At 38.4% G+C, this 14,556-nt stretch overlaps 1 protein-coding gene across 2 annotated transcripts in view; it reads left to right on the top strand.

Annotated features, from left to right (window-relative positions):
- Positions 1-593: 593 nt before the first annotated feature.
- The window catches only part of MDFIC2 (MyoD family inhibitor domain containing 2), a 44,480-nt gene continuing 30,517 nt past the window's right edge, over positions 594-14,556 (top strand). For both annotated transcript variants that reach the window (XM_074879683.1, XM_074879682.1), the window contains exon 1: positions 594-681. In XM_074879683.1, the coding sequence (XP_074735784.1) occupies positions 594-681 (88 nt within the window). The remainder of the gene's footprint in view (positions 682-14,556) is intronic.

Raw genomic sequence — 14,556 nt, 5'->3', positions numbered from 1 at the left:
AGCAGGCAATGGAAGTAAACCACAGTGTACGGGCTGATAGCTACTGTATACATAATACCCTCAGATACTGTAACTTGCATGTGATTCTTCGCATTACAGCAAATAAATTGTCACAAGTGGCAGTAAAGATTTGTTTTTTGGATACACGTTGTTCAAGTTGTCTTTATAAATATTTATCATTATTTACATAGTTATACCTCTCTCTGACAGCAGGCTTTACAGCAACTTTGAACCACAATAAACAGGCAGACTGGATGCCTCCTTTTTAGCCAGACCGTATCTATTCTGTGTGTTATATGTACATCTACTACCAGCATGCTATGAGCATATCACTCATTTCATAATGGAATTTATAGTTATGTTACAAAAGAATCCATCTACAAACAGCAACTGTGTAATATTGATAAAGCATTTAGGGACAGAAAAATAAATTTAATGACTCAGATATTACATAGTATCAATAATCTGCAGAAAAATGTATGTTTGCGTAAGCAAGCACAATTTATTATAGCAGGAACCTAAACAGAGAACATATTTGTCAGAAACTTTCTTTAAAAAAACTTGACATCCCAAAATTCTTTTCTTCCCCACAGATGTCAGAAGCTGAGACAGACAAGGTAAAAATCAAACCAGCAGAAAGTTTTGAACATGACAAGAAAAATATTTCTTGGCTGAAGAAAGGTAAGTTACATTGCTGAGTTATTAGTTACTGGTTTGTGTTCAGAGATATTTCTCATTTATTAAAAATTCTTTTTTGAAGAAAAAGGCATAAGAATACCTTATTGGCTTAAATATGACCAGGAATTTATACCACACAAATTCCATAGCTTGACTTCTACAAAACATGCATGTACATTCACTTACGGTGCAGAAAGGCCTAAGTTCCCAAATTTTAAAGTAATCTGAAAGCTCATTTTTCTATATCCTTGCATTCCTGGGGAAGTTTTATTTGACCTGAACTATAAGCCACTAAAAGGTACGGATTGTCATCTTAATTCTTATAAAATGTTTTTATTGGATTAAGGTTTGGTTTTCTCAAACACAAGTAAAGATCAACCCTGAATCTTTGGATTTGGCAGGGTGTTATCTTAGAATAAAGTAGCATCAGTTGTCAGCGGTTTATGAATATAGACTCTCAGAAGTAGAGAAGTCATAAAAAAACAAGTATAGGATGCCTTTCTGGTTTTAAAGGCTGAAAAATGACAGGTATTAAGTAACTCATTTGCATCAGATTCTGGTATTTCAAATACTACATTTGTTAAACTATTTTAGAAGAAAAAGACACGATTTCTTAAATGTTTTCTTATTCCATGTCCCTGTACGCATAAAGAGGGAAGGTTCTTAGGATATATTTCTTGCTGAAAAAATTGATTTGGCAAGTTAGTACATAGCTTATTACATCTTCATGTATGTTTGTTGGTCATAACAGAGTCACTTTATTGTATTTCATACAGAAGAACATGAATTAAACAGTCTCAAAGCAGACAGACATAATTCAAATTAAATATCTGGGGTTAGGTGCAAATTATGGATTTTAATGAGAACAGTTATATTCTAATCCTAACAAAAGTATTTTGGGAAGACTCAACAAGTGACCTCATATTTTGAAAACATTAACTATGGGGGTATTGAGGAAAAGTCTCATTTATAGCCACTATTATGTCAGCTGTGAAATGTGCATCGCTATTTTAAGCTCATGTAGTTAATTGTACATTAGCTCTTTTAGCTAACTGCAAGAGAGCTTGCAATAAAGTAGGCCTAAATTAATGTCTCTGCCTTGCAGTCTTCATTGTTTATGCAGCAATGAAATCACACACTCAAGCAGAGCTGACTGGCCAACACACAGACCTTGGCTGGACACCCAAAATCCTCTGCTTGCAAGGTGTCAGCTAACTTCAGGAAAAACTCTGCAAACAGAAGATTTGCAGTTTGCACATCACAGAGAGTAATACCACTGAGTGAGAGCTAGGTCTGATCCTACAAGATAGCATTGCACTTAGCTCATAAACAGCAAACATGTAACTGAATTGAATATTTATTCCTTCAGAAGATAGTAGAGCACAAGAAATTTGCAACTTGACAAAAGGATTATAAAGGTACAGAGGATGTTAACTGGTCTGTGTCTCTGAGGAGGATAAGACCGATGATGGGGACCCTCAGAGTCCCATACAGTTATTTATCTTCTGGTCCAGACCTACTCCAGTAGGCAGGTGGCATCTCTCACACCTGTACATTCCTGAGTTTATTTCACTTAGTGATGCTAATCCACAAAGGTTTATTTCTCCACTTCCTAAGGAGAGACATCATCCAGAGCTTCTAGATCATTAGTAATGTTTTGATTGTTTTGTACCTGGAGGAGCTATAATCTCTTTTAGAAAGAGCCAAACATTGTCTATTGGCACCTCTTCTCTCTAAAGTGCAACAGAACAGAATTAGGCCTTGAAGGTCTTGTACAGCAGCTGAGTCAATAAATAACTGAAATGTCTCTCATAATGAAAACAAGTTTTCCTTAAGAATATAGACATTATTTTATCCTATATGAAATTTGCTTTTAAAAAGTTTTGTTATTGTTTCTTTGCTTTAAGCACTTCTGTGGTACATGGTGGGTTTTTAGAATATGGTGAACCAAATTGGAGCAGAAGCTTAACTTCTATGTTTAAATGTTTTAAAAATACCTCATGTATAGATTTCAGGCATTCCAATAAACAATGAATTGTGGAGAACAGACTTGTACTGTTTCCGTCAGGCACAGTAAGAAGACTATATGTTCTTTTAGCATCCAGTTTTAAAGAAAAGTTATTTTTATTCATGGTTTTGTATTGATTATTTGTTCCTTCTAAAAGAAACAATCATGAACCACATAGTATCAGAAATAAACAAAAAATAGAGACTAGGCTGTGGCTTTAGTATCTTTCCTAGACTTCGTTTTTTTCCTAATGCTTTACAAAGTAATAATTCAGGGACTGGTAGTGCAGTAGGACAACATCAAACTAAGGTACCTATTACTTTTTTGTTGGCTTTCAACATTAGAAGCTGATTAATCAGGGCAGAGGGAAGGGGGATTTTAATTTGCTGCCAGTTATTTATCTTACTTTTTCTGGAAGAAGATACCTTGCTTCTGTCTTGGAGCCTCTAAAAACAGAAATCAAAGCCTCATTCTGAGGGAAAACTTCCTCCACAAAGCAAAACAAGAAACTAAACCAGTCTTGTGAAAAGTATTATAGAAAAGCATTAGGCCATGCATATAGGATTGTATCTTGTCATATCAGCAGGAAGAGCATAAGCGGTCCTACTCATGCCTCTACCTCTCAGGAAGTCATTTTCAACCGCTGCTGTGTTCCTGCACCCCTGCCATGAATGCACCAGAAGACTGTTGGAAGCTAAAGATGACCCAGGGAAAAAATAGAATGTTGAACAAGCCAGCACAGTCTTGGAGAGAAACAAACTTTGACATGATCATGGACCTAGACTGTATTTTTTTAAATGGACAATGGCATATTTGCCTTATCCTTTTATTTCTTGCTTATCCTACAAACTTTTTTTTGATGAGGAGCCCAAGGTCCTCCACAATGCCTAACAGATTGTAGAACTATAATGAAATAATAAAAATGTAAACAGGGAAGCAGACTGGTAAGTGTGTGTTCTAGGTTTGCTGGACTTTAAGTCCTAAAACATTTCTATGCCTCCTAAGGCACTTAGCAGTTAAGTCTGGATGTGGACAGCATTAGAGACTCCCTGAGTTGAGAGTGTGAATGAGGATGGTGAAATGATCACACCTATCTCAAGATGTCTCACAGAGAGGAATATATAGCAGCAATCTTTTCTGATTGTGTGGCATGTTCCTCAAGACTATTATTTCTAAAGATCACACAACAGATGAGAAAACCTGTATTTGGAAGGTATGCATCAGACCATCACATACAAATCAACCAGAATCTGTATGAATGAGCACTGAGAAAAAGATGTTCTGTTTGTCTGACCTTAGCACTGATGAGAACCAACTCAAGAAAAGCCTGGGACATAGGTGTAAAACCAGACAATGACTCTTATTTTGTGTAGGAGTGGAGGCAGTTATCTCTGCTTGCTGCTTCTTCCCATGGGAAGAGGTCCTTTGGATGGAGATAAAGAGTTCCCCATGCCAACACCCACAAAACATCAGGGCAGAGTGAAACATGGGTTCATGTGCAAAGAAGCACTTGCAAAATTATCTGCATTTCTGCCCTGGAAAGCTAAAGCAGGAATCCTCAACACATGCATTATCCCCAATTACACATTTTTTTGCCCTGACACACACAAAATGACATAAGTGCAAAGCGTATAGAATATGAATATGCATGTATAAGTAACGAATGACCAATGTAACTTAATATTAAAGAAACATCCTTTGCATGGGCCTGTGTTTCTACCTGTTTCATACACCCACAAGATATGCAACAAGCAGACCATCACACCCCAAGAAAGAAACATCTCTGTGGGCTCCTAATCAAGCACAGTTCTTAGAGGGTCCTGTGCAATCTGGAAGCTACACAAGACATGCCTTTAGAAATGCAGTACCCAAGGATAAGTAACACTCCCAGGGATGAATCAGGGATGCTCCCACCTTGCACAGCACAGCCACAACCACAGAGCTGCCTCTTCCACATGAACCGGGGGCTCTTTCCACCATGGTGGTGATTTAGTGGCAGATTAGCAGCCATCTGGTGGGAAGGGAGGTCAAAGCAGAGCTAAATTCACACCAGCCCCAGCATGTGGCTTTTGGAGTTCCTTACAAACGTTTAATCTCTTGGTATCACTTGATGATTACAGCCATATGGATACGTGGAAGCAGGCAGGAGCTTATCTGACTGACATAAAGCTGTAAAAGGTGACACTGATTTTGCACAGGGACCAGCAGTGGTCTGTTCACTATTTCTGCAACCATTGCAAATACAAAGGAAAATGTGTGAGGGCCTAATACTGCCCTCCTACGGTTTCATCCCACACTGGCCACAGCAGCCTAGGAACACAGATCCAAGTTGCACAGAAATTAAATTTCATTTCAGGATATTTTCACACAAAGCCCTCCTGTTTTATGCTGCCCAGCTGTGTACACAAATGCCCTCCATATATAACTTCCAGTGAAAAGTTAATGAAATGGCTTCCTTGCTCTCCTGCCAAAAATATAACTGAAATCCTAATCTCAAGACTTTCTCCAAAATAGCCCCTTTCTGCACTGAAATTCTCATAAATCAGGAACATTTTTGTCTAAAATAAGCCTGTTTTCATTGTCTTGCAAATAGTAAAAAGTCTAGCCCCAGTTTCTTTAATCGGCTGCTCTAGCCAGCAGATTTTCGCTGTAGGGTGAAATTCAGCCCTGTACTGAGGGTCAGTACAAGGTCAGCACTTAAACCATAAAATAGGGCTTAAGTGGTAAATAGAGCCCCTGTTCAGCATTATATTTCACCCCTCCAAGGACTACAGTTCATATGAAAAGGGAGATTTACTCCTATCACAGACCTGGCTGTAGTGACATTATTCAAATAATACCTTATTCCAGAAGTAATCCCATTGGGTGAGATTGTGCCACATTTCTTAATGGTACATCCCAGAAATCCAGTACAGGAGCAGACTATTTCTAACTGCACCACACCAAAACATGCTGCAGCCTGGTTCTGGGGTTATATTCCTGGGGGTAACAGCAAAACCTTCTTATACTGCAGCACTCAAACGCTTTTTCCCCAGCACACCCCTCTCACTGGTTACCCAGGGGCCTTAAGAGACTTTTACAAGAAGTAATAAAGCGGAAAGGACATAGTGCCATGAGACCGGTTTTGCAGAAGGTGAGTTGTCCTGGAGATGCTCAGGGAATTTCCCAGTTCTTCCACAATCTTCCAGCTATTTACCTGTTTTGCAGGGGCTGGAATAGAAGTACAAGGCTTGTACTTTTGCAGAGCATTCTGATCCAACTTGCGTCCTTGCATTTAGGGAGATAAATTACATTTTTAGAATTTCTTTCTAAAAACTCAGAAGTCAATGAATACAATTTTTACATATATGCTTGGACACTTGTTTCCTGAATTTTGCTGACTTGGGTCCAGGAGCTTTTTTCACTCTCTGCTTCCAGCCTGATTTAAGTCATTCAATTGAAAAGCTTTATAGAAGACTGATAGCAAAAAAATACCTCTCAGTTTCATGTAACAGAAAATGCCAAATGCTTATAAGATGAATGCTGTAATCCAAGCAGACTGTTTCCAGATAAGAACACCACACAAAAAAAAGCACATTTAAAAACTGATGACAAGGATCCCAGGGGGCTCAAATTCCTGGAAGATGCCTTGTCAGCTTCAGGACTATGACCAAATGAATTAATCAAGACAACCCTTCCTTTAAGTTGTAAAACAGCAGATTTAAAGACTCTCTTCCAATGGAGAGGGAGTATATGAAATCTGCAATGGTCCCAGCTTACCACTCCTAATTATACTTTTATAAACTGAGTGGTCCTTGATCTTTGAACTGGAGGGTCCTTGGAGATGTAAGACTTCGAATACTCCCACAAAAGTGGAATGAAATTACAGTAAAGACAGTGGTACTTCTCTGGTTGATAGGGTTAAGTTTAAAGTCACACTCTTATGCTGGATATTGACTGTAAAAATGTAAGTGAAGGTTTATTTAGGTTTGATTGCCTTAACTATATTTGTTCCACAAAGGAAAAGTCTATTTCATTCAACTGCCAATTCTAGGGAAGACCTGAAGATATTGTTTCATTCACCCCTGGAATTTTTCCAGACCAATTCTGTTCTTTGCTGTACTTGGGCAAAATATTCAGAATTTTACTCAGTAGAGCAAAACATGGGACAACGATACAGATACTCATTACTTGTTGATTTTCACAGCAACATACATGGTAGAGCAGAATCCACAGATCCAAGGGCTTTCATAGTGCTTCTTACTTAAGATGGCAAATTGTGGTGCACAGAAAAATCTTAGCCTAAGAGTCAGTGTCAAAGTGACAAGCAATTCCATTAAAGCAACAGAGCTGCATTGGCTTGAAAAAGGTTTCATTTGTCCAGTACGTTTAAGACCGATACCTGTAATCATCCTAGGTCATCAATGAGACAGGAGGAATGAAGCAACATGTCTCATCTTTACCACTTCAATTCATAGAGAGAAGGGTCAAATGCCAAATTGGTCTCCTAACTTTAAGGCAATAGATGTCAGAAAGATGCCTGTACTAAACAGAATTAAGTAACCTGAATGATAAAGAAAATTCAGTACTAATAAAAATGATGAGTATTTCAGAAGCTTCATAATTTTTAGTGTTTGATTGTATAAGTGCTCCCTATTAGTGATGTTGTTGGCCTTAGATTCCAATAGATGTATCACTTTCAGAGTGGTTTACTTCTCTTCAAGGTGGAAATTGAGCCCAATGTCAATTTCTTTAGTCAACTTTATCCTACATATCTGAAAGCTCAAAAAAATTAATTATTGTTTGTATTCCCTCTAATGTGGAGTAGCAATGCAGATGTCCTTGGACTTATTATCAGTTTCTTCTGGAGGGAAACAGTAAGACCTTTGAATATAATTGGGTATTAGATGTTTAAAAGCTATGAAAAACAGACATTTCAAACCTATTAATGAGCATTTAGTTCATTTATAGAACTTAATTCCTGGATACAAATCCCATCAGAACAACCACTATGCAGGCCTGATATACTTTTACCTTGAATTTGAAGGCAGGATAATTGTGGATGAGCAGTTCAGTGCCAGTTTTCAGAAGGTGTTTTATAGGCCTGCAAGATTATACTCTGATATGTAGAGCCAGACTGACAGTCACAGAGGCATAACAAAATCCTTAATATTGGAGGGTTTTAATGAAATATTTAGATTAACGATAATTATATTATGAAAAAAATAGGCCTCCCCTCACCTAACTGAAGACTTGCAATCATTCTCAAAAATACAGCTGTTTAAGTAGTCAAAACAAAATGCAGTGGGTGCACTAAATCGTGTACATTCTGGTTGTCTATTGCTTATGAAAGATAACAAGAAAAGTTGAGAGAAAGACCAAAAGTAGAATTAGTTTAAGTTTTAATTGTTAGCTGAGGTTCAAAGGAATTATTTTTCCATCTATTTTTTAAATAAGTATTTAGAACCAAAGGGAAAGATACTCAGACATTAAGAGTGACTGCTCTAAATGTCCAGTAATAAAATACTGGATGTAAAACCCAGAACAGCTTAGCTATTATTGGGTAGTTCTGTGACTTCAGATCTGGGCTGAGAGCACATGACTATGAGAGGACTCAAATTCACACCTTCCAGAAAAAAAAACTGTTATCCCCAGCTATCAGATACTCTATATAATCCTGTGGTTTGGAGATTCCCAAGTGCCTATGTCTGGGCAGACTACTTAAAGCTCATTGCTCCAGAGGGAGAGGAAAGGACATTACAGCCCAGCAGGTAGGACACTTGCATGAAGGGCAGGAGATTAGCTCTAGTCCCTGCTAGATATAGTATTCAGCTATCCAGTAAAAAGTGGAAAACCTTTGACAGTTGGTCTCAACACACCGCTGAGAGCAGGCAGAGAGGAATTTGAGCCTGGGCCATGCCAAATCCACCAGCTGCTCTGCCCAGCAAGGATCTCACTCACATAGGTGGGCAGGGACTAGAGCATCTCCTGCTCTGCCTCAGGAGCAGTGGCTGGCAGAGGTGCCCAATGCAAGTGGAGCAGCCATAAGTACATCAGGGTGGTCCTTCTCCCCATTCCTTCCAGTAGATTTCCTACTTTAATTCCTAGTTTCCTCACTTCTCACCATCAGCTAATTGCTTCCCCTTACCTGATCCTCTGCATGTGCAGTACAGAAGGTTGAATCTGAGACTGGTGCCTGCTGGGCAGAAGGGCATATGCAAATTTTAGGTGTTGAAGACTTCAGTATCAGCCAAGTTTCTTAACAGCTCTTCCTACAACTGAGATTTGTCTCTTTGAAGACAATTGCACAAGGCCTCTTTACCACCTAAGCGATATTTAAGTGTTACAGAGATCTTTGCTATCCCGTTAAACTAAATTTTTATTTTATAAGAGTCACACAGTCTCTTTGGTTCTCCTGATTATATAGTCCCATGCTAATTTCAGTATTTAATCTGAATAAACATGTTAGAAAAACACAGACACAATTAACTTAATCATAAATTCAGATGGATTGTTTATTATCTGTCTACTTAACGTGCTTATGATTGCAGCAGTTAAACATGATAATGTTTTCTTCTCACACATAAATGAATATACACAGTACAGAAATATGTGCAGGAAGAAAAACTTCTGCCTGAATACATCAGTAGGCTCCAGAGATAGAGAAGTAGATGTAGTGCTCACTGTTGTGCTCTACAGAAAAACACAAACATTGCCATGATAGTGTTGAGACATCCGAGAACTGATTACTGACAAATTATGTTCTTCTTGCTGAAATATGCCTACATGCAGTTTCAAAAGAAAGAAAATGCTATTGCAGCAAAGATGCAGATAGGAACACTACTTGGCTATACTACTGCACCTGTAATTTAAAAGCAGAGGTGTAGATTTTGGGTAAATAAGATCACTTGAGTTCTTCAGAGTAAAATACAGGTCAAATCAGTATCTTCCTACTGAAGTAAACTCCTCAGACATCAGGTTTACAGAGAAGAGCTGTCTGCTGTGATCTTCACGAAGATAGTTGTCTTAAAAAGGGGTTAAACCCTTTTAACACCAAATTGTTTGTTATGCACCCATGGCAACTAACACCTATGTCAAAATGCTATCACATATCCACAATACTTGGATGTCAAGATTAAAGTCGGAATATGATTCTTCCCATTACCACAGCATATTGAATGTAAATAATTATTTCAAGCATGCATTCAGTTAAATCAGTGATTACTCAGACTTTTCTCTGTCATTAGACTAATTTTTTAATGGCCACATAGTATACCACAATGAAATTATATTTGACTTTGGAATATTCAAGTTTTAGCTAAGTTTAAAAGCACACTACACTTTTCCCCCCAAACAAGAATTGTTTATCATCTTTGTTGCCTCGCACTTGCTTCTCAGATAAGGCAGCCCCAACCACATGTTCTTACTATGTATCACTAAAGCTAAATTTAGACTAGTATTTGCTATCTCTAGCCTTCCTAGGGTTTCTGACTTGTGTGTTGAGAGTCAGAAAAAGGGTCTTCAAGGTTAACTTAACTCTCTTAACCCACTCTTGATGCTGGCTTTCTGCATGACACTCATTCTTACCAAACAGACCTTAGAAATAAGTTGAGAGGAGTCTTAAAAAAACAGAGCACATCCTCAGGTAATTACAATTTTGTGGGGCTGCTTCATGTAACGCAGTTCTATCAGAAGCTGCTCTTTCAGCTTTCCACCTTGTGAGCTGCACTCGCTTTGCACACTCACTGAATACTAAAGCAGTCAATACTAACTAAATCATAACTTCTCTCTTGTTGGATAACAGAAGCCTAATACACTGGGCAATCCACACTGTTGCATGTATAATGATTCTGAATTCGACTCAGACCAAGCTGAAGTTCAATGCCTTTTAAGATTGTCATATAGACATATCTGTGTTGACTGCTGGACCTAAACTTACAACATGGCTGATAAATCAGTCAGTATTCCTGACTGAAAAGCATCCACCATGATAGTACATGGGCAAAGGGGAAGAAAGGGGAAGATAAAAGGATAGAAACTCAAGACAATTTAAAGCTCTTCCACTTTGCTTCTTCTCATCAATTTCTCTCATATACAACTATTTCAAAATGAAACAAAATGCTATGATAAACTTTTTTTCTGGTTAAAAGAAAAAGAGAAGTCATATGTTACTGGAATTTTAAACCTCTGAAATCCACACATATTCCAGGTGTGGATAAAACAGTAGAAGAGACAGTGAAAGGCAGTAGAAGAAAGTAAAAAGAATCATAGGAAAAAGCAATTATGGCATCTGGTAGTCATTCTGTTTGGACAAAGTTATGACCAAACGTCTTCAGATATTTTAAATGTTTAGTGTTTTAAAAAATACTATTGCTATTATAAAACCAGACATACTGAAAAATCTATAATAAAGTATTTGAAATATATCCATTTCAGCTTCCAGCTAAACAATGCTTTATTTTTCTAGTTTATTTATGATTTAAATAAATAGGCTATGAGCTTCAGGTAGATATTCACTTGACTCACACTCTTGGTCCTTAACTTTCTGATCAGCCCTGTTCCATCAGAGATTGCAATCATTAAGCAAAAAAAGTCCAAACAGCAGTGGAAGCTTCTCTAGCTCTTGCCTGGAGGGAATCACCAGCAGCTGTAGAAGGATAGTACAGTCTCCATGCCTTAAAATTTTTTCATGAAAAATAAATAAAATATAAAACTAAGCAGCAGTTTTTACAGTATGACACAGCAGTATTACTTGCATTAGGCCAATTTACCACTTATGATAGCAGTAATAGCACTAAAAGCCAATAAAAGTGGTCTGTTCGTTCAGAGATTGGCTTTTATGGCTTATTCTAAATATTATCAAGTGAATCAAAAGCTGTCATTATAGTGTCTAAAAAGCCTTCGTACCTTGTAAGCAAACAGTGTGACTTTGACAAATAATCATTAATATGCCTGTGTGAGACCAGGGCTAAAAGAAAGAAAAAAGAAAACCCAATATTTCACTTTACATAAATCATTAAGATCATTTCAGTTAAATTTCACACAAAATAAAACAGTTTTATTTGTAAAATGCCGTAGTTTTCCCAAGTTTTTTCCTTTTTTTAATCTGTGAACATACTTTTTCATAAAACAAAAAATTTCAGATAACTGAGCAATGAATGATTGAACTATAATGACATATTCTCATCAGCTTTGGGGAAACAAATGATGCACATGTCTAGGTAGTGCCTTTTGGGCCAACATCTAATCTAACCTTCCCTTGGCTCCCATCCTGCCTGTCAGAAGCCCTGACAAGTACAGCACTGCTCCCCATCTTCTTGCTTCACAAAAGAAGGTATGTTCCTACAGAGCTAGGAAGGCATAATTTAATTTATCTTCGGTCTCATATCTCACCAGTTACTCTTGCAAGAATCTCAGGGGAGAAGAGCACCTCTTGCCCACTTGGATGTGAACAGGTGCTCTCTATTGCATGCAGGGCAGATATTAGACATATAATCTTAGCTGCACACACACTGTGCACCCTTTCTGCCCATAGAAAAAATATTCAGTGCAATGTCACCAAGAGGATTTGGGAGCCCCAATTATTCTCTGCATCCTACAAGCAGTCTGGCCTTAGGTCTAATAGACCACAGTGCTTTCTCAGCCCCCAAGCAAACCACAGTGACTTCTTAGCCATGCTGGCAGACATCTAGACTCTAGACCAGAGTATGCAACCATGGCAAGAGCCTGGCACAAACTAAGTGCCTTAGGGCAGGCATGGACACCTGTCTAGTCTCATGCACCGAGTCCAAGCCTTGGGCAGTTGGCTCAAGCATTCATGAGTCCACAGCAAGTGCTGTGTCTCAGAGAGTTTCCTTGCCTATTGCTATTTACAGTTTTTGGGGCCCCACTGGAATGGCAAGCTAGTGTGCTTGCAGTTGATGGCGTTATGTGATACATTGTGCAGCTGCGTGGAGCACACGGGCTAGCAGAAACATGTGGTCCTGCACTGCCAGGGGAATTATTCCCCCAACACAGCCCTTTAAGACCCACGTGTGTTTTGCAGGCAATTTATGTGAGCAGAAAGCCAACAGACCTCCCATTCTAAGCTTCTAATTTCTTTGGCTATTTTTTTTCCATAGATTAAAGAACTTTCCAGAAACACTACTTTAACAGTTAGGTAGAAAGATCCCAGGTACAAACTGCTACACCAGGTTTTGCCTTACGTACCCTAAAGCATGGTAGGTAACCTGTTAGGATCTTCTAAATGCTTGCATTTATCCAAGAACTAGTGTATACAATTCTATAAATCTATACCAAATAAAGGTGGTTCCCTAAAAAACTCCCACCGAATTATGTGATTATCTCAACCCAAGGAGTGAAAGAATAGGTAAGATGTGTTTATCTACTCATAAGAATAAAAGTACTTTGGTCCATATGAATCTCCTCTTTCAGGCAGAGTGTCTAGCAACTATCAAATTCCCTTCCAGACCCAGAACACAAACTGAACATCTGCTTTTCTGTGCCTGGGCGCAAGCTGGTTCAACAGAGGACCAACAATCGAGATCTAGAGAACATTATCTGCTCATTGAACTTAAGAATTACAGTGTTCCTCTTCCATTTCCACCAACAGTATTTTGCAGTACTGATTTCAGTTTCAAGCATTCCTATAAAATAGTAAGAAAGATTTTATTGCACAAAGGTTCGAGTGGTTTGGCCTGTTTGCTTTTCATGTCATGGGTCTGCAATGCATGTATTCATCACATACAGTTTTCCTGTATTATTTTTCCCAAGGGTTCAATCCCCCTATACTTTAGCCCCACCTTCATTTCTTTGTCACACACAAGTTCTCTATTACTGCTGAAGAAAGTCAGAGCACAGAACTCTACAGATTTCTGTGCAACCTGAAACAACCTATGCAACACTGACAAAAAGCAAACATTGGATACAATTCTTTTGACCAGGATTTCAAGAGCAAAGTCACTAGAATTACTCGTATGTTTGAAGTTAGGCTTGTGCTTAGGCATGTTGCTGGATCTGCTTCTGATAGAAGAGGAAGATGAAGAATGCCTTGGCCTAGATTAGAGGCCACATCTTGGGTATAGTGTTGCCCTGATTCTAATTGCTAATGTAGCCAAGAAACTGTATCCTTCCCTCCGCTTGAGAGACCACCTGGAGAAATACATTTTTCCCCTCAAACTTTGCACAAGAGCACAAAACTTGGCTTTAATATAATATATATTCTCCATTTTTACCCCCTCTAATGAGATGCATTGATATTTTTACCTGCATGTACTGTGTATTGTTAATGGGAAGTGTTTCAAACACTGTGTGGTAATGGACTGTGGGATATGGGATTATATATTTATTAATCTCAAGAGCACTGTGTAGACTGTACCAGTAAGTTACAAGCAGACTGGCAGAACAGGGTTTGAAATCTGGCAGGAGATCTCTTCCAAGCTTGCCTGTTAGGCTGCATTTGGCTCTGCTTTAAAACTTTATGCTGAGCTATAGTTGCTTTGGTCAGCTGTGCTACAAACAGGCTGCATTGAGCACTCTGCTCTGGGTCAGTCATGTCAAAACCTGGTGGCCAAGGAGATGTCTTTGAGCAGCTGGCCACTATGGTCTGTTGCATAATATAGAAAATGTTGTTATATCCAGAGGTAACAGCAAAAAATGTAAGTCATGGTGTGCTTCCATAGACAGAAAAAAGCTCTCTCTGCCCACAGAGATTGTATTTATACAGAGTGATGTCTAAATCTATCTGTATGTGAGTTTACACGAGCATGCTACAGTCAAATACATCCTCACCTTCTCTCCTGCCACAATAGGTCAGCCTAGATTTTTCAATGTGGTGGCTTTTACAGAAATGAAAGGCATTTTTTGCACAACTGACTGTCATTTTAAGATGA

This window comes from Strix uralensis, chromosome 10, assembly GCF_047716275.1.
Source record: "Strix uralensis isolate ZFMK-TIS-50842 chromosome 10, bStrUra1, whole genome shotgun sequence".
Lineage (NCBI taxonomy): Eukaryota > Metazoa > Chordata > Aves > Strigiformes > Strigidae > Strix > Strix uralensis.
This window is presented reverse-complemented; position numbering and strand designations above follow the sequence as displayed.